The following is a 27,178-nucleotide window of genomic DNA, read 5'->3' as shown; positions in this document are numbered from 1 at the left end:
TGAGGCACAGGGAGGTGAAGTGACTTGGCCAGGGCCACTTGGGCAACATGCCCAACTTGCTTGGCACCCTCCTGGTCACTCCGTTGGCTTAGCTTCAACCTTGCCAGTGAGCACAGAAATTCTACCAAAGGAACAATACGGCTCTGCTTGTTTGTTTTCATCTGTCAAGTTAGTAAAATTTTAAAGAGAGAGGTAAACTGTTTTAAGTGTGCGTGTACTTCAAAGCCACGTGATCTAGTGTTGGGTGAGACTGTTCATATGCTGCTGGGGAATATATGTTTATAAGTTTCTGAAGAGCAATTTGGCACCACGCTGCAAAAGTAGATCATTTATTTAGCTTAAAAAACAATGTGGAGTTATAAAAGAGCAAATCGTAGATGGATACATATGGTCGAATACCACTTATGTAAAATTTAAAGGCATATAAAACTACTATGCAAGAATTATCGACGTGCGTAGATATGTAGCAAAAGTATAGAAAGTATAAAAACGCGGTTAAGAAGGATACACACCAGCATCATATTGGTGTGATTCCCTGGAGGGTAGAGGGGACCCGAGGAGACCTCAGATTTATTTTTAGAGTGTTCATTAAAAACAAAACAAAACAAAAAAAAAAAAACAGGGGCAAACTTGGCAAAATGGTAACATTTCTTAAATCTGGATGATGGGTTCTGTGTATCTGTGCATCATTTCATCACTAAAAATTAACTGCCACAGCACCCGTCTTACAGAATACCGACAAAATGCGACTCTTAAAAATAACAAGTGGACCCATGTGCCAACCAGGAACCAACTCTAATGCATGTCATTAGGTGAGAAAAGCAAGTGAAAGACTGATGTGTATCCATTCATGCATATGGATTACCAGCAAAACCAAGTGGGCTTACCCGTGCACGCGTGTGTGCCCCTGAATGCTTAGAGCCAGGGAGCCAAGGGCGCCTGGGGGGGCTCAGCCGGTTAAGCATGTGCCTTCTGCTCAGGTCATGATCCCAGGGTCCTGGCTCCCTGCTCATCAGGGAGTCTGCTTCTCTCTCTCCCTCTGCCCCTGTTCTTCCTCTCTCTCTTCCTCACTCTCAAATAAATAAATAAAATATTTTTAAAAAAAGAACTAGGGACCAGGAGGTTAACACTCCCCATGGCTCACAGCTGTTACCTCTGGGCAGGAGCCTGGGGGTGAGGGGGAGGAACAGTAAAGAGGACATTCTCATTCACTAAAAAATATTATGTATCATTTTAATCCTTTTTTCCACTGTTTCACTTAGTTTTTATTTTTATTTTTTATTTTATTTTTTTTATTTATTTTTTATTTATATATGATAGTCACACAGAGAGAGAGAGAGAGAGAGAGAGAGAGGCAGAGACACAGGCAGAGGGAGAAGCAGGCTCCATGCACCAGGAGCCCGACGTGGGATTCGATCCCGGGTCTCCAGGATCGCGCCCTGGGCCTAAGGCAGGCGCCAAATCGCTGCGCCACCCAGGGATCCCCTCACTTAGTTTTTAAAAATTATACTATTTGGTCCAGTAATGCCACTTCTGGGAAGTAGTCAAGGATGGACAGGGATCCAGATACAAGGATGCTCGTGGCAGCTCTGGTTACATGTGTGGGAAAAAATGGACACAGAGCCCAAATATCCCGGAAGGCGGCACTTGCCATGAATCTTATCACAAGCTATTCACCAAAAAACCCAGCAGCCAGTAAAAGGTCTGCGGGAAAGATGTTCACACTACACTGTTGTATTTTGAAAAGTTGTGTAACAGTATGTATAACATGACTCATGTAAATACATGTATGTGTGTATTTATTCCTATTTCTATATATGTGAGTTTTTTTTTTATGTGTATTTGTTTCTGCCTCCTTTATGCGTGTGTGACAGGCCATGATCTTGGGATGCCTGGGTGGCTCAGTGGTTGGGTGTCTGCCTTCGGCTCAGGGGGTGATCCTGGGGTTCTGGGATCAAGTCCCAAATCGGACTCACCACAGGCAGCCTGCTTCTCCCTCTAAGTATGTCTCTGCCCCCTCTCAGTGTCTCTCATGAATAAATAAATAAAATCTTTTTTAAAAATAGTGTATATCTCTGAGTTGTAATATTTGGGTAATCTCTATCACCCTTCCTTCCTTCCTTCCTTCCTTCCTTCCTTCCTTCCTTCCTTCCTTCCTTCCTTCTTCCTTCCTTCCTTCTTCCATTCTTTCCTTTCTATTTATTTATTTCTCTGTTCCTCTGTAGTTTCTAAATCTTGACCTTGGTTTGTTGAGGACGTGCAAGGCCAGTGTGTCTGGCTGGAGGGTGGTGAGTGTCAGGAAAGTGGCATGAAATGAAGCTCCATCCATCCATCCACCCATCTGTCCGTCCAATCAAAATATTTGCTAAGCAGCTAATAGATACCAAACTTAGCTCCATGTGCTGCCCCTGCACTCAGGAACAAAGCAGCAATAGCCCCTCCTCCTTCATCACCCTGAGGGACACCTTGTGACCGTGTGTGCATGTGTGTGAGTGTGTGCAAGTTGGGGTGGGGGGGGTATCAGTAATAAGTAACACTAAGAAAAATAAAGCAGGATATGGAGGGAAAGGAGGAAACTATTTCAGTAAGTGTGGTCTGGGAAGGACTCTCTAGGGAAAGGGATATTTGAGCAAAGACTGGAAAAAGGAAGGGAGAGCTTAGGTGAATATCTGGGCAAGAGCTTCTGGGCAGAAGAAGGAGCAAGGCAAAGGCCCTGGGGGAGTGAGCAGGCATAGGGTGGTTCAGGAGCAGCGGGGAGGCCAGTGTGAAAGGAGCAGGGAGGGGACACCTGGGTGGCTCAGTGGTTGAGCAGCTGCCCTCTGCTCAGGTCATGATCCCGGGGTCCTGGGATCGAGTTCTGCATTGGGCTCCCCGCAGGGAGCCTGCTTCTCCCTCTGCCTATGTCTCTGCCTCTCTCTGTGTCTCTCATGAATAAATAAATAAAATATTTTTTAAAAAGAAAAACAAAGAAAAGAAAGGAGCAAGGAGAAGAAGCAGAGGTAAGGATGATGAGGAGCCCTAGGAGAGTCCAAGGCAGAGGCCGGAGGGTATATATGTTCCTCCATGTAAGTCTCACCTTCAGATGCCCATCCAGGTTATCTGCTGTAGCTGTCGGAGGAGCCACCAGGGAGTAACTGATCCCAGCAATACGATCTATTTTGTATGTCACTAGAGAAGAGAACAGGGACCGTGAGCCGGCTCCACACAGCGGCATCTCTGGAGTCTGAGATGCAGAGTTGGCATCCGCCAAAGTTGAATCAGGGACAGCGGTGCCGGTTCCATTCCCACCTCCTCCAGGGAGCCCTCCCAGGGAGGGAGGGAAATGAACCCACACTCTGCGTAAACGGACATCATCTCCTTCCCTTCTTCCCACAGCCCCAGATGTTGTCAAGGAGCAGAGGGTTGAATTGAACTCTACATGACCTCGGACAAGTCCTTTCATGTCTCGAAGCCACTTTTTGTCATTTGTAGAACAAGATAATACTAGTGACCACACAAGTGCCCTGCACGTGGTAGGGGCTCAAAAGCTGAAGGGACCATTACTGGCAGGGATAATACCCCAGGCTGAGCCCAGGCTGGCTCAGGGCCGAATGCTTTCTGTGTTTCTCAACTGACATGAACGAGAATTAAATAAATACTGGTCCCCTGCTTACAGCTTTCCTTCCCGCGTTAGAGGGAAAGAAATGAGGCTCAGAAATGTAACTTGCCCAAGATGGCACAGCAGGTGAGTGATGGAGCTGGACTCCAACAAAAATCATTTTCCTGCCTGCTGGACACATTTAATTGCACAAAACATGCCCAGGATGCGCCCGTCCCTGGGGAGTGGAGGGGGGGTGCGGTGCCTGGGGACAGAACACGTCTTACAGGAGCTCACACCATGTGCTATGGGGCCTACTCGACAGGGCGGGCGCCCGGGTAGCAGCTTGGGGCACAGGCTCTGGAGTAAGAAAACCTGACTTTGGATCCTGCTTCTGTTTCTTTCTGGCTTTGTGACCTTGGGCAAGTCAGGGATCCTTTCTGAGCCTCAGTTTCCCTGCTGGTAAAATCCGGATCATACACCAACCTCCGTGTGGTGTTGGGAGGCCAGGAGGAGACAGTTCTGCTGGGTGCGTGGCACATGGCAAGAGCTGGCCAGAGGCCTCCTCTCCCGACCATCTGCAACTTGTCACAGTTTACCACGTACTTAGGGATGGAGAGAATTGTCCCCATTTTAAAACTACGAAAACTGGGCAGCCTGGGTGGCTCAGCAGTTTAGCGCTGCCTTCAGCCCAGGGCATGATCCTGGAGACCCGGGATCTGGTCCCACATCGGGCTCCCTGCATGGAGCCTGCTTCTCCCTCTGCCTGTGTCTCTGCTTCTCTCTCTCTTTCTGTCTCTCATGAATAAATAAATAAAATCTTTAAAAAATAAATAAAACTATGAAAACTGAGGCCCAGAGAGGCAAAATGATCAGCCTCAGATCTCAGGCCAGCTGTGTGTGTCTGGCCTCAGAGCTGGAAGTAATTTGGTTGTTTGGCCCCAGACGGGTAGGGGAATGAATGGGTGTGGGCTGCTCTTGCACCTGCCACAAGGGCCTGGCCCAAGAGGGATCCAATGCCAGGGGCCATTTGAAAATAATCTGTTCTACTCATTCCCACACCCGGCACCAGCCTGTCTGGGAAGCTCGCTGGCTCAGCACACGGTCGTCCCTGTTTCCCTCCCCACCCCCACCCCATACACACTTGTATCCCAGCCTCCTTGATCTCGCCCAGTGCTCACCTGGCAATGTCTTTAAATAAGACTGCAGCCTGGAGGACACGGAACTGCTCACCACCTGGCAGATCTGGAGAGGACGAAGAAAGTGACCAGTGAGTGCTGCCCATAGTGGAAACTGTCCTTTGGGAATAAGGAATCTGATACATTTTCCTTCCCTTGAATGTTTTTTTGAAGGAAGGAGAGAGGGAAGGAAAGAATGAGGGAGGGAGGGAGGGAGGAAAGAAACGGAGGGAGAAAATTGGTTTCTCGGACTGTGTTTCCATCACACAAGAGGTGTGACTCTGCATGCCCCGAGAATATCATCCTCCCAGGAGCCTGTGCCTCTGCCACATGGCCCAAGGGTGGGACGGCCCCACATCTGGTAGCTGGGGCCCCGGCCCAGCACCTGCCCCTACTGCCCTCCAAGGCCACTCACCCATGAGGGCCACCAGATGGCTCCAAACCACAGGAAATCACATCACAGCCCCCGGGAGCAGGCTTTCTGCTGCTGCCCCTCTGTGTTCCATCCTACCTGCCCCCCCACCCCTCCAAACACACGGTGCATCATGGGGAGGGGGTGGGGTGGGGGGGTGGCCTCTTCCCTCCCTCAGATACCTACTCTTCACTCTGCATTCCTGGGGAGCCAACTGCCCAACTCATTCCTCGTCCACCTTTCTACTATCATAGACACTGTGTGACTCCTTTATTCATCCCTCCATCCCTCCTCCCTCCCTCCATCCATCTACTCAAGTCAGTACTGTTTTCTAAAGAATATCTTATTCTGATTAGGAGCTTCCCCTCTGAGGTGGGGGTGGCCTGGGTTTGAACTCCAATACTATCACTTCTCCCTCTGTGCCTCAGTTTACTCATCTGTAAAATGGAGAAAATCATGACACCCACCCAACCACCCCTCATCGTAAGGATTTTGTGCACATTAAATGCTGGGGTCCTTGTAGAGTTCTAGGCGTCATGCCAAGCCCACTCCATGGATGTAGCACCCTCTTGCTCCTTCTCCCCATCACCATCGCTGACAGCAGCACAGTATTACTTTTTAGCTTGGCCACTCTTACGGTGTTACCAAGAAACACTTTTGTTTTAATAGTTCCAGTGTTAAATGTTAACATTCCCCTGTGACTATCGCCTAATTACAAAGACAGTTGAACCATGGGTTAGCCGGGCAGTGGGGTGAGCACACCACCTGCCTCACCTCCGTGATACTTCCAGCAGCTTGGTGTCAGAGGTATTTACGGCCCCATTTTGCCGATGGTGAAACTGAGGTTCTGATATTTGCTCAAAATGACAAAGCTAGTTAGGGCCCTGGAGTCAGAATTAAGACCCAGAGACTCTGACTCTAAAACCCATTCTAGGGCAGCCTGGTGGCTCAGCAGTTTAGTGCCTGCCTTCAGCCCGGGGCCTGATCCTGGAGATCCGGGATCAAGTCCCGCGTCAGGCTCCCTGCATGGAGCCTGCTTCTCCCTCTGCCTATGTCTCTGCCTCTCTCTCCCTGTCTGTGTGTCACGAATAAGTAAATAAAATCTTTAAAAAAAATAAAATAAAATCTTTAAAAAATAAAAAATAAATAAATAAATAAAACCCATTCTATAATCTACTGTATTCAGACACATGTTAACAACCATGCGCTATTTTTTTTTAATTTTGTTTTGTTTTAAAACTTTGACAGAATGCCTTCAGACCCATGATCTGATTTGACTGATATCTCCCTACCCTCATTGTCAGTGCCTAGGACCGGGAACCCAGCGACTCCCATCTAGAAGACCATAGAGCTTCCTCAGTCTTCCTGACATGCCCTGCTTCTTTTGGCGCCTCTTGTCATTCTTAGGGCAGCCACAGAAGTGTCTCTAAAGCACAGATCTGGCAAGGTCACCCCCTTGCCTAAAATCTTCAAGGGCTCCCCACTGCCCTTGACTCACTTGGCCTGTGAGGCAGGCTCAGGGCATTCCTGGAGCTAACTGTATTCATGGAAAATCGGCCCAATGAATGGCCCCTTTTCGCAGCTGAAGAAGCTGGCCTGGGTGGATTTAGGGTGAGGGCATGGTTGGGGGAACACTGGCTGCTACCAGTTCCAGCCCTAGGGAATAGTTTGTTGGCACTCTAGCCTAGCAGCTTCCTCAATCATGTGTGTTATTCAAGGGAGGGAGCACCCAGCAGGGGGCTTGGGGTGCTGTGGGGATGGGGGAGGAGACCAAAGAGCTCTGAGCAGAGGTTTCAGAGGCAGATGAGGCAGGAGAAGGCAGTTTGCCTGCAGGGAGGAATGAGGGAGGAAGAGCAGAGGTGGTCCAGCGGGGTGTGGGGAGAGTACACTGTGGCTGTGTGCCGGGACCCTTTCCTAGGCTCTTGCTGGACTCCTCATGACCAGTTTTTAAGCCGGACCTGTGGTTTCAAAGAACTGTGAGCTGTGAGCTCTCTGGGGTGAGAGCAGAAGGATCCAGCAACACACATACTGAGACATCCCTCCACTCCCCCCCCCCCATTCCCAGGACTCTGAGCATGTCCTACCTTGTTGTTCATGGTCTTTCGGATCGAAGACTCAATTTTTTTGTGGAAGAGTTGGATCAGCCACCTGGAGATTGACATGTGGGGACAAGCATGAGGCTTCCCAGGTGTCCCTGGGTTACATTCGGGAGGGTACCTCATGTGAGAAGCCTTCCTCCCTCTTCCAAATAGCCTAGGCACCCTTGTTCCTGGGCTTCAACTGTACATGCTCCCATTAGGTACTTGGCCCTCTGGGTGCAGTGACTCATTTATGAGTTTATTTCCTCAATTGATGCATGGCTGGACCCCCACTCTGTCTCAGCGTCTTTCCTCACTACTGCTCTCCCCCTCTTGCACTCCAGCCACACTGTTCTGCTGTATCCTCTTGTGTTCTTTGCTCCCTCCCACCACAGGGCCTTTGCACATGCCATTCTTGGTGTTTAAAACACCCCGTCTCCAACACCCACCTAAATAACTTCTACTTATTCTTTTCATTTTAATTCAAATGTCATTTCATCAAGGACGAACCAGTCAGCCCTCAGACTAGGTCAGATCCTCCCATCCCATGTAACGTTGGCAACGTTGTACCTCCTTTTCTTAGTTCTTACATCCTTTTGCAATTCATCATGAGCCATTCACTAGTGCAATGATTTGACTAATATTTATCTTGAAGCAGGAAACTTCAAGAGAATAAGGATTCTGTGGCTAAGAGTCTGTGGCCAGACAGTTCTGGACTGAATCTCTTTTTAACACTCAGTAGGTATAAAGACTCAGGATATTTCCTATTCCCTCTCTGCCTTAGTTTTAACTTCTGCAAATGGACGTAAGAATAGACTAACTTCATTGTGTGGATTGGTTGAGACAATTTGCAAGTTTAAGAGAATGCTTGGCACACAGTGATGTGAGCCACTGATGTTACCTATTGCTAAATTGTAATTGGCCACTATTATTTCCCGAGCATGAGCCCAGTGCACAGCAAATTCTAAGTTGGCATTTGCTGAGTGGATAAATAAATGCCTACAGATTGGTGGCGAGGACTGTATAGTTTAGTGCATATAAAGTGGTTAGCCCAGAGCCTGGGGCATCACAAATGCTCAGTCAAGTCTGTTGAACAAATGTTGGATGAACAAGTGACTCCTTGAGGCAGGGATGGTGTCTGCTTTGTCCGTGGACCCTGTCCTTCCCCTACACCTGAGGCCTCTGAACAAGACCCGGCAAGGAGGTGGCACTTGGCATGCCTTCTGAATACAGACATGATTAAGACAGTGCTTCTTGAGGTCCCTCCTCCCACCCACAGTCCCAGGAGATCATACCCCAGACGGCCGCCTGAGATGTGAACGCGGACACTGTCAATGTAGTTGTTGCAGCTGGAACAGATGATGGTGAGGTGGCCTGAGGTGGGGTCGAAGCTCATATTCAGACCAGCCGAAATAGAGATGCTCTCCACACTCAGGTCAAAGTTGCCGCTGGTTTTGCTGTAGAGGAACACAGACAGAAGAATTGGGGCAAGCACTCTCTTCCCCGCTGCCATTCAAACTTCAAGCCTGGGCTGGCCGGTGGGTTTCACTATTTGAGACGGAGTTCAGAGAGGGGAGGCAGCTTGCCCAAGGTCACAGAGCACTGAGTGAAGTGCGGGTCCATGTCCCACCAGGGAATGCTGCTCTTACCTACTGCCTCTGCCCCTGTTGAGTGACTTTGGGTGTCCTAACTGCTCTGAGTTCCAACGGCCTCACCCAGACTCTTGGCCAACAGTTGAACCCTGGCTTTGCCCCTAAAAAGTTGAGGGCTTGGGGGTCGCTGACTTTAATTAATTAATACCCTCATTCATTAAATGGAGTTAATAACTCCTCCTCCAGAGACAAAACGAGTTTGGGTATGAGAGCAGATGTAACATATTTCGTCAACTCTCCTTCAATACAATGAAGTACTGTCATCTTTTTTGCCATCAGTGAGTGAACTGATAAGAGGCAAAAGAGCCCATGTGAAGAACTGAGGGGGCACCTGGGTGGCTCAGGAGTTGAGCATCTGCCTTTGGCCCAGGGCGTGATCCTGGGGTCCCGGGATGGAGTCCCACATGGGGCTCCCTGCAGGGAGCCTGCTTCTCCCTCTGCCTGTGTCTCTGCCTCTCTCTCTCTCTCTGTGTCTCTCATGAATAAATAAATAAAATCCTTAAAAACAAAACAAACATTAAAAAAATAAATAAGCAATTCTTACCGTGAGGAAAGGACAAATCAGCAGTCCTGAGGGTAGGGGTGGGTGAGTCCAGGAGGGCAGATCCATGACCCTCTCCCCAGAGTGCCTTCTCCATTTTGCCCCCGACTCCTCACCGTCACTGAAGTGATCGGTCATTCTGAGCCACCACCACTAGACGGCAGGCTTATCGTGGTGCGAACCCAGTATTAAGATTCAGAGTTGTAGTTTGGATGATTTGCCTCAATTTTTCACCCCTTTGCCTATCTTAGGGGGAGTTATGTGCATTTCCAAGCTCTTGACTTTGGGCTTGGCTGCATGATTTACTTTGGCCAATGGCATATGAGTAGGAGTGATCATAGGCCATTTCCAAGTCTAGGCCTATGGGTTTCCAGTTGCCCTATTTGCATGTCTGCCATCACTAAGGATATGCTCTCAGTAGCCCACTGGTCTAAGGGGGAGGAAGAAGAGATACATGTGGAGCAGAGCTACCTCAGCTGAGCCCAGCCCAGATCAGCAGAACCCCAGAGGACACATAGATACATGGTGATAATGTATGACTATTGTTTTCAGGGGTTGAGTTTGGGGTGTTTTATTACACAGCAACAGCCAACTGATAAAAGGGTAAATGAAAGGTCCCACTTAGCTTTCCATCCTAAACCACATGTATCAACTCTTGACAATGTCTTGGATTGTGATGTGGACAAATGCTCAGCTATTAATCAAAGGCTATTTTGCATCTTCACATGTGAAAATAACCCCAGGAGTCTTGTGGGGACAAGTGGTGATGGATAAGGCAAAAATTGGGTATTCCGGAGACCTGGCTCTGGCCCCTTCCAAATATCACCAGGAGCTCACCCACATACTCAATAAACTGCAAGCTTGGAAACGTACATGAAATTCTTTCGTGCCTTCCATTTTCCACTGATCTTGATGTTGGCGTTTCTGATGGAGAGATCAAGGCCCTTATTGGGCACTAGTTTTATCTGGGAACTGGGAAGCTGGAATCCACGGATAACCATGCTGTGAAGAAGAAACGCTATTAGCCTCCTGGGGACCTACACAAAGACTCAGTTAATGGTTAGTGCAGACTCACCCACCTCTACCCCCAATCCATCATTGCATCCATTCCAGGAGAACCCAGAAGCCATGAGAGCAGCTTGGGAACTCTATGGGCAGAGGGGCTAGATGTTAAAGTCAGACACATCTGCATTAGAATCCTGTTCTTCAGTGTACTGTTGTGTGGCCCTGGGCATGTCACTTAATCATCCTGAGCCTTGGTTTTCTCATTTGTAACATGGGCACAATAATCTCCATCTTGTAGGAAGTGTGATGATTAATGAGGATAATAAATGTAATCTCAATTGGCTGCAAGTTCTGTAATGGGTGGAATGTATCTCTCTTCGTTCACTGTTGTAGCAAAACCTGCTGGGTCACACACGTAGTAGGTGCTCAAAAATATCTGTTGAGTGAATAGGTGTATAAAATTCCATAGAGGACATTTATAGGTTTTCTGCCCAGCACCCTCACCCCCTTCTTGTGGTAACAGAACTGCCTTTTTACTTTGGGGGAACCCCTCCTCACATCTGCTCTATGTTGTTCCAAAGAAAGTTGACTTCTCCTCCACCTTCGCAGAGTGAAGCTTCTGACTTGGGCATAAGCTAGTTAGTGTAGGGTAGCCCTGGCCATATGTGGGTCCAGGGAGGTGTACATAACCTAAGATGGGGCAATTGGGGGGAATTTTAGGTTTTTTGCTTGAGTTGCAGGAGAAAATTGCTGTCCTTCCACAGGATTTGCAGCACTGAGGAAATGCTGGTGGGCCATCTTGCATCTTCGAGGGGACACCCTACCTGAGAGTTGGACCTCCCCAAGGGAAGGGATGCTGAGAACAGCAAGGCAAAAACAGGGTCCAATGACATTTGGGCCCACCTCAAGCTGGACCCAAAGCCAGGCTATTCCAGAGACTTCTCAGACGTGTGAGCCAATAAATTCTGGCTTGGGCCATTTTGGATTAGGCTTCCTCTCCTTGAACCCTACTCCTTCTAAATGCTACTTGTTATATGGGCCTGACACAGAGTTTGGAGGTTCACGACACACACACCCCTTGCCTTGGGAGTCATGGTGAGTACCTTCTGTGGCATCCTCCACACTCAGCTTGGGGGATTCTATTCCGTTGGGGTAATGTCAACACTAGTTTGTGGATCTCAACCTCCTCTCTGAGTTTAGGAGTTTGGGGCTCTGTGCTTCTAGGTCTTGGTGGCCCCAGAACACTTCATGCTCCGTACACTCAGGATTGAGCTCGACTAGCCTCACCTGTAGAAACTGTAATGTCCTTTCCCAAGATGCTTGACCTTGAAGCTTCCTGAGAACGTGGGGATCTTGATCTTCTCCAGCTCCTTCTGTAGCACAGCCACACCTTGCTGGCAGGCTGAGGGGCAAGAACAGGGCAGATGGTCAGAAGCTCAGCCCATCCCCATCCATACTGGAGTGGGGGGAGGTCTGTAAAGGCTCAGATGGCAAATATTTTGGTTTTGTGTCTCATTAGTGTTTCTATCAGGACCACTCGGCTCTGCTGTGATTGCAGGAAAGCAACTATACCCAATATGTAAATGAATGGGTGTGGTTATGTTCCCATAAAACTTTATTTATAGACACTGAAATTTGAGTTTCATATAATTTTCACATGTTGTGACATAGTATTCTTTTGATTTTTTTCAACCATTTAAAAATGTAAAATGTGAATGCCACTCTTAGTTCACGGGCCATATGAAAATTTGGCCCAAGGGCTGTCATTTGCCAATCTGTGGTCTCAAATATCACCCTAAACACTCAGTCATGTGTCCTATGTGTATTTATGGAACACCGACTCTGTGCCTCTCTCTGTGCTATGCCCTCACAGGTACGCCATCCTTCTGACTTTTTGGCCTCTGCCTCCATAGGACCTTTGCTTGTGCCTATACCTGCTGCCTAGGAAACCCTCCCCTCCCACCTTCCCCTGGCCAAATTCTAGTCAGCTCGATCATCACTTCCTCCAGGAACCTTCTCTGACCCAGTAGATGAGAACAATCTCCCTTGTCATCATTCTCACGATGTGGGCATCTCCTGAGGAGCCCCCATTGCTATCTGTAAGTGCACCTCTATTCAAGTGACTTTGTGATTACTATCTCCTCCCACTGCTAGACACAAGTCCTTCAAGGCTTGCAGCAGGAATGTCTATTTTATTTATGAATGTGGCCCTTACATTTACCACAGTGATTGGCACTTACTATTAGAAGGCACTTAATATTTGTTGAACAAATAAATGAATGAATGCCCAATGTCAAGAATCTTGCCATCTGTTATTATGCGGCTAACAGCATAATAACCAGTTGAAAGACAAACATGTTACTTAAGAAGGAGGAAGTAAAGAAGACGGATCCCAGGCTTTGTGTTTTCCAACAGCCAGTTAGGAAATGACAACTGTCATCACCACCACCACTACCATTTATCTGTGCCAGGCATTGTCCTGGGCTCTGGTACAGGTATTAAAATATTGAATCTGAATAACTCCAGGAAGTAGGTCCCATTACCACCCCCAATTCACAGATGAGGAAGCTGAAATTTGGGGAAGCAGCCACACAGCTGACAAGGGACGGATCAGGATTTGAATCCAGGACTTCTGGTCCCAGAGCCCATGCACCAGGATGGGTCTCCTGGAGATTCAAAAGTGAACAATGCATACATAGTCACTGACTGGAGGGGAAGGAAAACGTACGATGGCCAGGACCTGTGAGTCAGTAGGGGCCAGGCCTTAAAGGGTCTCAACTGCCATTCCAAAGGGTCAGGATATCTTGACCCCCAGGGCTAAGAGCAGATTTGCTGCATTTCAGGAAACCCACTCTGGTTGCCACATGGGGAGATTGGGGCTGCCGTGACAGAACATGAAGACTTCTGGGTTTAAAGGCTGAGCCCACGCCACTGCTCCTGGGAAGCCCTCAGACTAGCCATACTCTTGTCTCTGAGCTCACATGGAGCCTTCTGGCCGCACCCCTGGGATTCAGAGGTGTCCCACCAGGTCCCCCTGGGTGCTGTCCTGATTCCCTCAGTGGAACACCAGCTGACGGGCCTCTGGCTCCTCCCTGGTCTGATTTCTCTGCGGCTGGCTCTCCCCCACCAATCCACGGTTCGTCTCTCCACCCCTGGGAGACAGCATCAAGCAACCCCACGCGGGGACATTGGCCAAGACTGGAGGTCCCATCCAGACCCGCCAGTCCCTTCTCCAAATTTCGGTTTGCTCATCTGTAAATTGTTTCTAGTAACAGTATGTCCCACCCAGGGCTGAAGTAAAGGTGAAAGGAGATCAGGTGTGTAAGGTGCCTGGCAGAGATCCAGGCAGGGCAGCAGGGGCGGTTCCAGGCCACTCTCTCCTCCGTCTGGGCCTGGGTGAGTGGCCCGGAGGGAACCTCTCGGGGGCATCCAGATGGGTAATGTGCACAATATGGCTGTGCCAAGCCCCTGCCTGGGGGAGACCATGAAGAAGGCCCTCCCTTCCTCCCCTTCCCCATCACTCAGCCTCCTTGCAGGGCCTGGGCACTGCCCACGCTGGAGACCGAGCCAGGGATCTCAAGGCAAATGACAGGACTGAGAACCAGCTCTGGAGGGAAGATAAGGGCCTAGAAGCCTGAGTTGGCGGCTGGGGAGAGAGAGGGAGGGGACTGTGAGGACCCATGGGGGCCTGAGCACTGGCCCTGGAGTTCTCCAGACCAGCATCCGATCACAGCACTGCCGCTTTGCAGCTCTGTGACCTTGGGCAACTCACCTTGTCTCAGTTTCTTCATCTATGTGACAGGGGATAAGAGAGCCTCCTTTGAGGAGCAGTGAGCTCCTGGATTTAAATGGCTGCACACAGCAGGTGCTCAATAAGTGCTCTTTAGGGGCAGAAGAGGAGGGAAGGAAGGCATCTGATTACCGTAGTCCAGGCCTTTCTGGGTGATCCTGGCCACGACGCCGGGGTTGGTGGTGGTCACAACAGCAGCTGTGCCCAGGATGGCCAGCACCAGCAGGGTTGCCCATCTCAGTGCGTTGTCAGGGTGCCTGGCCATGTCTTCGTCCTCCAAAGCTGCCAAAGCCTTGAGGCCTTGAAGGGGAGCCAGGGATCTATAAAGGAGCTGGCTGGGGAAATGCAAGCCAGTTGGATGTAGAAAGGAGGAAGGAAACTGAGTGGGGGCGGGAGAGGGGGAGGGCTGTTGCCTGCCATGGTTGGGGCCCAAAGTGGAGCCTGGGAGCTGGGGGGTGAGGGGGAGTAGGTGGGCATGGGACATGTGTGTGTGCACGCATGTCTGTGTGTGTGTATGGGGTGGGGGTGCGTGTTTGGCAGGCATGTATGGTGTGTGTGTGTAGCAATGTGTGTGGTGGTGCTGTGTGTGTGATATGTATGGGGATGGTGGTGGTGGTGTGGGGGGGGGGTATGTGTGATATGTGTGGGGTATGTGTGGTGTGCGTGCGTAATAGGATGAGATTTCTGGCTCTGGGCATCATTCCCTAGGCATCCCCATACCCCTCTCTGAGCCCTCATCCAAATCCCTCCACCTAAGAACTTCATTGAAGCTGGATCATTGGTATATCAGGATTTGTCATATTTTTCTTTCTCTCCCACACTATTGAGATATAATGGACACATACAATTGTACACATTTACAGTATATACCGTGACGACTGCCACAGCCAAGCTAATTAACACATCCATCACCTCACATGCAGCTATCATTTGGGGGGGGGGGGCTTTAAATCTACTCAGCAAATCCAGAAAATATGTTATAGTATTCTTAACTATATTTAAACCATGCTGTACATTAGATCCCCAGAACTTACTCACTTTATAAAGTTACATTTTTCTTTGCATTTTTAATATCCTTGATAATTTCCATAGTAAACTATTTTTTTAAAAACAGACCCTTTAGCATTTTCCCGTCCCGAGAGACAGTAGTGGTAATCATTAAATGCTTGGATTGGGATCCCTGGGCGGCGCAGCGGTTTGGCGCCTGCCTTTGGCCCAGGGCGCGATCCTGGAGACCCTGGATCGAATCCCACGTCGGGCTCCCTGCATGGAGCCTGCTTCTCCCTCTGCCTGTGTCTCTGCCTCTCTCTCTCTCTCTGTGACTATCATAAATAAATAAAAATTAAAAAAAAAAATGCTTGGATTTTTGGAGCCCAAAATCCAAGGGCTTGGCTGTGGTTTTAAATCTCAGCCCGGCCACTGTCTGGTGGTCTGACCTGGGTCAAGCCCCTTAACCTCTCCGGAACTGAATTTCCTCTTCTGTAAAGTGGGGACAATCAGAGTACCCTCCTTCCTTGGCTTATTGTGAAGACAGAAAGGGCTTTCAACCTCGTAAGGCACTTAGCACAAGGCCCTGCGTAATAGGCACAGAAACGGTAGCTATGACCGTCTCTCTGACTTTAAAAGCAGCCCATGTTCACAGGCCAAAATTTGAGAAAGAACCAAGAGAATAAAACCGCGTGGAAACCCCGATTCTAGAGACAAGGTGTTTTGTGTTTCTTAGAGTATCCTTTCCCCCATATTTAGTAAGCATAGATAGTTTGTTTGTTTGTTTTAACAGAGGAAAATGGGATCACACTGCTCAGTGCTGTCAAGTTCCCGTTTTCGGTCACCAGTAGTGAATGTTCTCGCTGCAGCCACATCCCTCCACACGCACCGTGTATTATTGCTTCCTCATCCCACAGCTTTCTTCGCCAAGCTTTTGTTTTTGCTCCTTTCCACCCCTTCCTTGGACAGACACAGGAGCTGAGGCCTGGGGAGGGGAACTGCTCTTCCCACGGTCACGGTCACGGTCACGGTCACGCAGGCTCCGCGGGCCGAGCGGGGCCCCCGCGCCCACCGCACCCGCGGCCGCGTCCCTCTGCGCTTGGGGGGTTGGGGGGGCCCCCGTGGGCGCTCCCCACCCCCACCCCAGCTTTCCAGGCGGGGCTCGGTCGGCTCGGCCCGCCCCTCCCTTTGGCAGCAGCCTCAGGCCCTGGGTGGGCCGGAACCCCGCGGGGCAGCCGGCTCAGTCTCCATGGTGATGAGAGGAGGGGCGGGGCGGAGGGGGAGGCCCGCGTCTCTCCTGCTGGGTCCCCGACAGCCCCCTGGCGCCCTGTCTCCCCGACTCTAATTTAATGAAAGTCTAATGAAGCCCGCTGAGCGGGGAGGATGTGAGACCGGAGTTGGTTGGGTTGGGTTGGGTTGGGTTTGCTTCTCTTTGCCAGGTCCTCAAAGGCTCTCCTTCCTGCCCCCATCCACAACAAGAATCCTTCGGGCTGGCTTAGGAATGAAAACAGTGGCCACGTACAGAGCATCTACTGTGTGCCAGACGCTTTACATATATTCTCTCCAGGCCTAAAAACAACCCTTGAGGGAGGGATGGGAGGGAGGGGTGATTGTTCTCTCCATTTTGGAGTTAAAAAAACGGAGCCATTTTATGTCCCTGTCAAGGTCACACTGCCTTTCCTGGAGAGAAGACTTCCCCCTCTTACTTGGGGCAGTTGCCAGGAGGACTTGTCACCCTGGGCCTTCACCCTAGCTCTACTTTCTTAGAGCCCCAGAGTCAGATGTCTGTGTTAGAAGGAAGATAGCAGTCAAAACACACAGATTGATGATTTGTCAAAAAAATTAGGCTTTTGTAAAAATTATGTTATGTAGTTTTGAACACTTGCAGTTCTAACTGCCCCAAATTCCTGAGTCCCTTGGGGCTGGGAAGAGGTTGCATGGGTGAGGGCGTCAGACAGGAAAGAAACATTACAATGGAACTCATGTGACTATGACTTACATTGCCACAAAAAGGAAATCTTAAAGCCAACTGGCAAGTTTCTGAATAAGCTTCCCTCTGATGGCTCATGCCCAACCAAATCTAGATGAATCCATTGGTGACCCTACAGTCTCCTCTTCAGTGCTGCTACAGGCCACGGAGGTGCCCTACTGCTTCAGATCTGACTCTCTACTCTGCATGAGTGTCATTGTTTTCAACCCAAGTAACAGAAATCCCCAATTCACATTGACTTCAACAATAAGTGTGTTATCTCAGAGAAGTCCAAAGAGAGAGCAGGTATAAAGTTCGAGCTGATTCAGCAGCCAGTGGACATTTGCCATTTCTCCAACTCTCCACTCTGTTAACCTAGTGTCTCAGATTTACTCTCACACTGGCTTCTTCCATGGCTGTAAAGTAGCTGCAGCAGCTCCGGCCATCACATCTAAGTAAGCTTCTTCCAATGCCTCCTCCTCCTCTGCTCCTCTTCTTCCTCCTTTTTTTTTGGGGGGGGGGTCTTATTACTATTATTGTAAAATATTTTAAATATATAGATAAGAATAGACTACCAAGGTTTATAAAAATCTTATCATTATGCCATATTTTCTTTTTTTGCCATATTTACTTTCTTTTTTTTCCCCAAAGATTTTCTTTATTTATTCATGAGAGACACACACACACAGAGAAAAGCAGAGACACAGGCAGAGGGAGAAGCAGGCTCCATGCAGGGAGCACAATGTGGGACTCGATTCCAGGACTCCGGGATCACGCCCTGGGCAGAAGGCAGGCGCTAAACCGCCGAGCCACCCAGGGATCCCCATGTTTACTTTCTATAGTTTCTTCTAGCTCTATAAATTTTCATAATGTGTAGTTCTAGGTAACCAGGACCACATTAAGAATTAGAATATTCCCACGATCCTCTCACACCCTCTCCTGCTATCCCAGCTCAACATGGCTGAAAGCATAAGGGAAGTACCTGATCCCTGCAGGAACTCCAAGGTGCATGGATCAAAAGTTGGTTAATTCAGGGGCTGGTTTTGTTCATCTCTCTGTGGTCCTTAAGACATTGAATTTTCCCAGAGGAAAACGCATTGAGTTTGGAGCTGATGGACCCGGGTCCATTGTTCCAGCCAGGCTACCCACTCTCTGTGCACCTCTGATCAAACTCTTTTACCCTTCTGAAATTTATCCTTATTTAAAAATGGGGAAACACTGCCCCTTATGTGCTATGTTCTGAGGATGACATGAGATAAGGTGTGAATTAGTTTGCACGGAGAAGTTGCTCAGTGCATAGTCTTAATCCGACCTTCATCACTAGCTGGCTGGAGAGTCCTGGAGCCCCCGGGAAAACACACCATGGGGCACCACACTGAGCTCTCCAACCTCTGAGCTTTGGGTTTGGGCTGGATACATGTAGGAGAGAGGAATCCATGGCTCACATTGCCTCTGGGAGCCTGCACTTGTGGTGCTGTGAGAGGTGATCCCTTCCCACACAGCAAAGCAGTCAAGAGCGTGTGGGCTGAGAACCTTATAGATGAGGCCGAGTCCCAGCTCGCCACCTGCTCCCTGGGGGAGTTTCAGCTGGTAGCCTAACCTGGCTGAACCTCAGCTTTCTCATTTACCCCCACTTGATCCTCAAACACAGGTCCTTCCTTCGTGGAGACTGGACCTCAAGGTGAGGTACCGACAAGGCAGTCAGACACTGCCCCATGTGGGTTACCCCTTGGGAGGGTGCCTCCTACCCTGTCACGCTAAAGATGTGTCTGTCTCCTGAGCCTCACTCTCATAAAAGGGCCCGCTTGGGGACCCTGGTCTGGGAGGTGCAGGCAGATCTTCCTCACCGTAGAGTATTGCTGCTGCTGTAATTTCTGCTGCAATTTCTGCAGTCCCAGAGCAGATCACAAGATATATTTAATGGTAAACAAATGAAGGGAGGATCAGAATCCAGATCATAAATTCCAGACAGTAAGAGCTTGGAGCCTGAGGACTAGCACAGCCTGAGCTGACAATCCTGCAAGGCTGCCAGTAGGAGGCGACCTCTCCTCTCCTCCCCTCCCCTCCCCTCCCCTCCCCTCCCCTCCCCTCCCCTCCCTTCCCCTCCCCTCCCCTCTCCTCTCTTCTCTCAGTATGGTGCTGATAGAAGGTTTGCTTCTGACACTGCAAGCATTGGCTTTGCACAAGGGATAGTTTCTGCAAAGAGCTGAAGGCTGAGAGAATAGAAAACAGAAAGCAAAATTGCTCTCCCAGCAGGGAACCGGGAGAGAGTGTCACTCAGTTCTTTCTTTCTGAAGAGCTTCACCTCTGTTACAACATTTGGCTCTAGCCGCCTGGACCTCCTCCAGCCAGAGGGAGGATCACAGGAAGTCAAGTAACACGCTGTTGCCAAATGGCCAAGGGCCTCCAACAGTCCAAGGCAATTCCCCTCAGTTCCATTAGGAAATAGGTGTGTGCACTCAGCCAGCCAGCCCCAGGGGCCAAGGATGGTTCCTGAGAGAACTGTGGCCTGGTTCCCTATCTGGCCCTGCCCAGCGATGGTCAGAAGATGAGGCAGGGGACACAGACAGGCTGGGACTAGAGGGGGCCAGTAAGGAACAGGGCCTGGCTTTGGCTTCCCTTCTACGTGGTTGTGCCTCTCTGGACTCCAGGATCCTCATTCATAAAAGCAGCTTCCACCTTTGGAAGGCTTAAACCATGCCACAGACAGAGCCAACCCTTGGCTAACATTCTCTTTGAATCCTCACCCATCCTGGAAAGTAGGTCTCATTGGCTCTGTTTCGCAGATGAGAAGATTGAGGCTCAGAGCAGTTAACCAACTCACCCAAGGCCATACAACTGGGAAGTGGCAAAGGGATATTGAGAGCTTCAGAAGGAGGGGAGGGGGGTGTCCTATTGGGTTGTGTGATGGGATGACTAAGGAATGCCAGGACCCCTTGAGAAAAATGTCCCCTGTGTAGGCACCTGTCACAGCACTCACCACAGATAGGCTTGGTGGGGGGGGGCGGTAGACCAGGTGGAGGAAACAGCTCCAGAAAAAGCACTGAGGGTGAAAATCCCTGGGGGCTGCAGTGTAGACTGCAAGGGGGAGAGTGCCGGGGAGGGCCATGGGGTCATGCTGTGGTCTTGTACTTGGAGGCCAGTGACCACCCACGTTTTTCAAGTATGAAAGTCCTCCCAGGACAGTAGTTAGATTTGCAGCTAGTAGGAAAGCTGGAAAACCACTAGAAATGCAGCAACTCTTTTAAATGAATTTGCATTTTTTTCTAGCCTCCAGTTTGCAGGCATTTGAAATAAGGAGCCGGGGTGGAGGGGGGGGGCATCAAATGATATTTGATGGTTTGGCTAAGGGACCTCTGAATGCCCAAAACTTGCCCTGCCTGTTCCCTGCCCCCTGGCTCTCACTACACCTGGGAGCTGAACCCAGAGACTGTCATGCTCAGAAACAAAGCATCGTTTCACTGTGAGCTGGGCCAGTGGCCAGTGGCTGAGCTGAGCAGGAACACAGGAGGCAGTGGGATGAGCCTCTTCCCACTGTCCCGCCCTTCTCTTCCCAGCCTCGGGCTGGCCTCTGTGCTGCATGGTGGACACATCTCAAGGATGACTGGCTCAGTTGGAGGGAGAGAGAGGGAGAGAGTTTAGTATTACTTACTGGTCACCGAGCATGATTTGAAGAACAGGAAAAGGAAACCTGGATGTGTGGCCCTTTAGCCACAGGGGCGAGGAAACCAGGGCCTGTCCATATCCTAGATCCGGCCAATCGGAGCAGCACTACCAAATTCCTAGAGGTGGGGGAAGGACCAGAGAGTTGAGAGGCAGGTGGGGGTGAATGTTTCTTCTTCTCACTTGAGGATGTGTGTGTGTGTGGTGGGGGGAGGGGGGGGTCCCAGACAATGCTTCATGGCTACATGGGTTTGCAGATCCTTGGGAAGAATTCAGAGCCTCTGTCCCCAACCCCACTGAGAGTATCCATACCCCGGGGGCCAGGACTTCCTTAGTGACAGTTGGAACCATTAAGTGTTTTGAGCAGAGATGTGCTCCCGTTATCAGGGAACATTTATGGAGCACTAACTCTATGCAAACAAAACACAGCAGCTTGTGCCTCTCAAGTAATTTTAATGAAGTTCACTCTGCCTTCACAGTCAAGGCCTGGAGTACTTCCCATGATTCCATAAGTCAAACTTTTATCCTTTCCATAAATTCCTTTTCTGCTCCAGTTAGCCACAGTTGGCTTTCTGTTCCTTGACGTTGGAACCCTGATTCGCAACATACCCGTGTCTGTGCGTCTGTGTGGCATGCCAGAGCATGCCCGAGTGGCTGTGAGGAACTGAGGTGACCACAGCAACAAGTACCTCCAAAGGCGGTGGTGTCCTAGGGTCTGTTCCCAGGTGTCTGATAGTCTGAAGGTGGAGGCCTCTTTTCTGAGAGCAAAGGCAGACGAGCATTTACAAAATGTCTCTGTGTACCATGTATCATTTAATTCGCTCCACCAAGGAAGGGGTTAAAATTCATATTTGCATGGATAAAGACACAGAGGATCGGGAAGGTCAGCAGGCCTCAGAGCTGCAGGCCTCACAGCTACTGACCGGTGGAGCTGAGAAGTCCAAACCCTGGCCTCCTCCCACAGAGCCCACTTCCTGCCCCATGAAGCTCACACGGGTGGTGTGAGCACCAAGTGGCTGGGAGGCAGCCAGGTGGGGGCTGACACAGTTCAGTGACATCTACAGGCCCAGAGAAAACCCTGGGGGGGCTGGTGAGTGCCCCCCGCCCAGTGAGCTTCCCAGCACATCAGCGGACCGTGACACGGCTGTCTGTGGCTTCCAACCTGGAAGGGCGCCTAGAGAGCCCTGCCAGCCATCAAGAGGCTGCTTTGTACCATGCCCTGTGCTGTACGTTCCCCAAGGACTGAACGACATTGGGGTTCTGCCCAGAACTTGCTGCCAACCCCACTGGGGATGAGGTGACTGCCGTAAAGTGAGGCCACCCTTGCTGAGCTCCTACTGTGTGCCAGACCCGGGCTGGCACTCAGCACTCACTGTGGGACACAGGAGTTGACGACTGGAAATGCTCCATCTCTGGCCAAGTCCTGTCTCCTAAAGAGAGTCTGGCTTCCCTGACTTGCCTTCTCCCATCTCCTGCCACCTGAGGACGGGGCTGCAGGGTTTTCTTGGTTTCTGGTTGACAGAATGAGGAAGAAGAGGTGGGGAAAGAGCAAGGTTCTAGGCCCAGCTCGGGGGGACAGATCTGTAATCTATCTGTGAACAATAAGGATTCTTACCTATTTTGTTCCCTGATTTATTCCAAGGATGGCTCCTGGCACAGAGTAGGTGCTCAGTAAGTGCCTGTTGGCTGAATGAGGGAGTTTGGAAAAGGAGAACCCCCAGAGAGATGGTAGTGATGGTGGCAAGGGAAGTGTCTGGCTGAAGAGAAGTATTAGACAGTGTTTCTAGGATCCTTTCTAGCATCCCTTCAGGATGCTCTAAATCATAGTAAAGACCTTGAGTTGGTTTAAAACTATTTGGGGAATAGTGGGTGTGTGACCACTATTGTGACTCACTGGGTATGTGACCCTGTGACTGCCACATGCCCTGCGATGGGACCAGTAGGCTCATACATCTATCAGCTGATTTCTGCAACAATCTTTCTACACTTAAATGGTGTCAGGTATCGTTCTAAGCTCTTTGCACATGCACACATGCACATGTACACACACAGCATCCTGACGAGGTAGGCACCATCTTTATCCCCATGTTACAGAGGAAGACATGGAGGTACAGAGAGGTGGAGTAAAGGATCCAGGGACACACAGTCGGCAAGTGATGAAATGGGAGTTGATGTGGCAGGGATCAGAGCCCGCTCTCCTGATCTTACACTCCTTTACAAGAGCACAGGGGTGCTCCAGAGGAGGGGCGAGCTGGCTCTCAGGGGCAGGCTACCCTGAACGAGGCTTCTGGGTCTGAATTTCTGTCCCTTTGTCCAGTCTCCTGCCTTGTCTGCCCAGGGAGAAAAAAAATAAACATTGACAGGATGAGACTCAGGGTTCATCTGGGGGCTGCTGTTTTCCCAGCTGTGAAGTGGCTGTCTCCTCCCAGCGTCCCCAAGCCAGCCCTGGACTCCAGCGGTTCCAAGGAGCCAGGATGAACTATGGTTGTCGTGGGAAAATGAGCAAACACAGGAGTAAAGGAAAATACAGAGGAGCTGTAACGCCTCCACTCAGAGAGACTCCTGGATGCCATTTATGATGCTGATCTGGCAGTTTGACTTTCTACCAATATGTGCAGGTATGTACACACACACACACACATACACACACACACACACAAACAGAAGCTCATTTTATAGTCATAGAACATGGGCATTCATTTGACAATAGGGTGAATGACAATAGGTGAATTTAATGTCTCATTAAATGTTCTCTTACAACGCATTTTTCTTTAGCACTCACATTGCTGGTTTATTTTAATTTACAAGGATATTATATGCCGCACCTCTTACAGTTTGCTTTTTGTGATTGAGGTGTAATTTGCATACAGTAAAAGTCACCCTTTCTAGCATTTATGTCTGAATTTTGAGAGACTCACCACTGTGTAATCACTGCCATAATCAATGTTGAGAATAGTTCATCTGAAACAAGTTCCTTGTACCTATTTGTAGCTGTCCCCTCCCAATACCCCGGCGCCTGGCAACCACTGATGTTTACTTTTCCTATAAATGTGCCTTTTCCAGAAAGTTATATAAAAGAGATCATCTCAGAGTATGCAGCCTTTGATTTCTCTCATTTTACACAGTGCATTGAGGTTAACCAGGAACTGCATCCATCAGCTGCGTTTCTCTTTATAGTTGAGTAATAATCCATCGTATGGATGTACCACAGTTTGTTTAGCCCTTCACCAGTTGAAGGAATCTGGCTTGTTTCCAGCTCTTGATGATTATGACTACAGCTGCTCTAAACATTCATATACAGGCTTTTGTGTAAACTTACGCTTTTATTTCTCTTGCGGAAATTCCTTGGGGCAAGATTGCTGGGTTCTATGGTATGAGCCTAAACAGATGCAACATTTTTTTGGAATGTGTAAAAATGAATTGCAATTTATTTTTTTTTTAATTTTTATTTATTTATAATAGTCACAGAGAGAGAGAGAGAGAAGCAGAGACAGGCAGAGGGAGAAGCAGGCTCCATGCACCGGGAGCCCGACATGGGATTTGATCCCAGGTCTCCAGGATCACGCCCTGGGTCAAAGGCAGGCGCCAAACCGCTGCGCCACCCAGGGATCCCTGAATTGCAATTTATTTGTGTTTTTTGATATTGTTATAGCAATTTGAATAATAAACAACTAACAGCTTACTGTAAATCCTTTCTTCTTTGTAATGTATGTATGAACATCCTTTCGATAATATGGAGAGAATTATACTACTATGGTTTTATAGTCTGCTTTTTTCAGTATTTCCATGTTGCCACTTTAAAATCCAGCACGGGGATCCCTGGGTGGCGCAGCGGTTTGGCGCCTGCCTTTGACCCAGGGCAAGATCCTGGAGACCCCGGATCGAATCCCACGTTAGGCTCCTGGTGCATGGAGCCTGCTTCTCCCTCTGCCTGTGTCTCTGCCTCTCTCTCTCTGTGTCTATCATGAATAAATAAATAAAATCTTAAAAAAAAATAAATCCTATTAAAATCCAGCACATCTTTTTGGATTACAACACAGTGATCCCTTGTATGGATATACGAAAATGTATTTAAATAATCCTTTCTTGTTGGATATACAAGTAGATTGTTTTTATTTCTTGGGTCTTATAAACAACATCCTAGAACTAAGTATTTTTTTTCACATTTACTGTTATTTCTTTAGGATAAATTCCTAATTGTAGACTTATTTCATTTTACTTTTTCCTCAACATTTTTTTTCTTTTCTTTTTTTTTTTTTTTTTAAGATTTTATTTATTTATTCATGAGAGACAAAGAGAGAGAGGCAGAGAGACACAGGCAGAGGGAGAAGCAGGCTCCATGCAGGGAGCCCGATGTGGGACTCTATTCCGGGACTCCAGGATCATGCCCTGGGCTGCAGGCGGCGCAAAACCGCTGCGCCACCGGGGCTGCCCCAACATTTTTTTTTCTTATGCATATATGGAAAGCTGATATTTAGCACAAACTGCATTGCCAATCCAGGGGGGAAAATGGTCTATCTAATAAACAGAGCTGGAATAATTGGCCATTCCTATGGAAGAAAATGGAAATGATTCCCTACCTCACACCATACACTAAAAATCTATACCAGATGGATTAAGGATTTAGATGTAAATGGTAAAACCTGCAACTTTAGAATAAAATATGGGATAGCCTCTTTACACAAAGATCCTTAATGAAAGCTTTTAAACATATTATACAAAAAATTTAAACCATAAAGGAAATATTTAGCAAGTTTGATTACATTAAAATTGAAAACTTCCATTAATCAAAAACCCCATTAAGAATGAGAAGACAAGGGGTACCTGGTGGCTCAGTCTATTAAGCATCCAACTCTTCATTTTGGCTCGGGTCATGATCTCATGGGTCTTGGGATTGATGGACTGCACGTTTTGCAGCAATTCTGCTGGAAAGTTTCTCCTCCTTTACCCCTTTCTCACACTCAAGAGCACGCACATACACACACTCCCTCTTTCTCTCTCATAAAAATACATAAATCTTAAAAAGAAAAAAAAGAATGAAAAAACCAGTTACGATCTGCAGTAAGGTATTTGCAACACATATAACTAACCAGAGTGGCATCAGAATATTAAAAAAAAACAACAAAAAAACTATTAGTCAGAGACTAATAAATAACACAATAGAAAATGAGCAAAAAAACATGAACAGAAATTCTATAAAAGAACATTTATCAAAATAAAAAAAAATAAAAAAAAATAAAAAAAAAAAAGAACATTTATCACTATTCTTCCAAATCCACATACATGCCTTAGAATCTGTGGTACATCCCACAATTAAAGACGATAGAAAAATCCATAATCATTTTCAATTACCTTAAAAGCAACACATCATTACCAACATAACTTCTCAGTTTTGATAAATGTGCTATGATTGTGTAAGATGCTATCATTAGGGGAACTGAAGTGAAGCCTATATCGAAATTCTTCATACTGTCTTTGCAACCCTCTGCAAACCTAAAATTATTTCAAAATTAAAAAATAAATTTTTTTTTAAGTACTACGGAAGCCAAACCATGCAGAGCCTTGGAGGCTACTCTAAAGGGTTTGGATTCTGTGCTGTGAGCAATGAGGTCACTGGAGGGTTTTCAAAAGGTGGGGCAGGGTCCAATGGATGTGAAAAGGCAAAACACAACTTCTTAAGAATCTCAAATATTGTCAGAGATATGGAGGCAGAACTTCCCTTTGACCAGATGGAGACTGCCTTGACCATGGGCCCTGTGATCCCTGTGACTGGGGACATGTGGAAGGCAGCCAGGGAGAACACAGCATCCATTGATCAGAGTGGACATCGGGTGGGGAGAGAGAGCCCCTAAGCCCGCCATCACAGGGTCCTAAGGGAGATGGGGAGGAAATGGGAAGGCCAGAGGCTGTAGGGGTTGGTGGTGGTTAGGAGGGAGGCCTGGGAACTGGGCCTGCAGGCCCCCACCCTCCGAGCTTCCTGTGTCCCTCAGCCAAGCCCCAGGGCAGCTCGGTCCTCACACCTTCCCACCCCCTCCCACCCCCTGTACCTCCCACTCAGCAGGTAGCCTCCCCACCTTTCCCTCTCTTCCAGTGCTCAGGCATGCACAGTTTCCCCCACTCCCTCCCTCCCTTCTTCTCAGCTCCCAGAAGAGACCCTGCTCTCTTCATTACTTTTTTTTCTTTTTTTTGTCTTCTCAGCTCACAAAATTCTCCATCAGAAAGTCAGATAAACCTTCTCTTTGATCCCACGGCCTCCCTCCAGCTACTGCCCTTCCTCCCCTACTCAGCCAAACTTCCTCAAAGCCCCTTTTGTCTCCCGAGATCAG

At 48.7% G+C, this 27,178-nt stretch overlaps 1 protein-coding gene and 1 long non-coding RNA gene across 6 annotated transcripts in view; one reads left to right on the top strand and one right to left on the bottom strand.

The window, feature by feature from the left end:
• Nucleotides 1–16,301, bottom strand: part of BPI (bactericidal permeability increasing protein) — a 28,131-nt gene extending 11,830 nt beyond the window's left edge. The window contains exons 1-8 of one of the 5 annotated variants that reach the window (XM_077873136.1): nucleotides 16,110–16,301; nucleotides 14,366–14,568; nucleotides 11,731–11,845; nucleotides 10,312–10,440; nucleotides 8,541–8,702; nucleotides 7,252–7,315; nucleotides 4,759–4,822; nucleotides 3,077–3,168 (exon numbers count right to left, since the gene is read on the bottom strand). In XM_077873136.1, the coding sequence (XP_077729262.1) occupies nucleotides 3,077–3,168; nucleotides 4,759–4,822; nucleotides 7,252–7,315; nucleotides 8,541–8,702; nucleotides 10,312–10,440; nucleotides 11,731–11,845; nucleotides 14,366–14,498 (759 nt within the window). In that variant the 5' untranslated portion in view covers nucleotides 14,499–14,568; nucleotides 16,110–16,301. The remainder of the gene's footprint in view (nucleotides 1–3,076; nucleotides 3,169–4,758; nucleotides 4,823–7,251; nucleotides 7,316–8,540; nucleotides 8,703–10,311; nucleotides 10,441–11,730; nucleotides 11,846–14,365; nucleotides 14,569–16,109) is intronic. The other 4 variants (XM_077873134.1, XM_077873135.1, XM_077873132.1 and 1 more) reach the window with 4 other exon arrangements.
• Nucleotides 16,302–23,179: 6,878 nt separating this feature from the next.
• On the top strand, nucleotides 23,180–24,541 carry LOC144298829 (uncharacterized). The gene is made up of 2 exons (XR_013365703.1): nucleotides 23,180–23,470; nucleotides 24,315–24,541. It is a non-coding gene; the product is annotated as an uncharacterized LOC144298829 (long non-coding RNA).
• Nucleotides 24,542–27,178: the final 2,637 nt, after the last annotated feature.

The sequence above is a fragment of the Canis aureus genome, chromosome 26, assembly GCF_053574225.1.
Source record: "Canis aureus isolate CA01 chromosome 26, VMU_Caureus_v.1.0, whole genome shotgun sequence".
NCBI lineage: Eukaryota > Metazoa > Chordata > Mammalia > Carnivora > Canidae > Canis > Canis aureus.
This window is presented reverse-complemented; position numbering and strand designations above follow the sequence as displayed.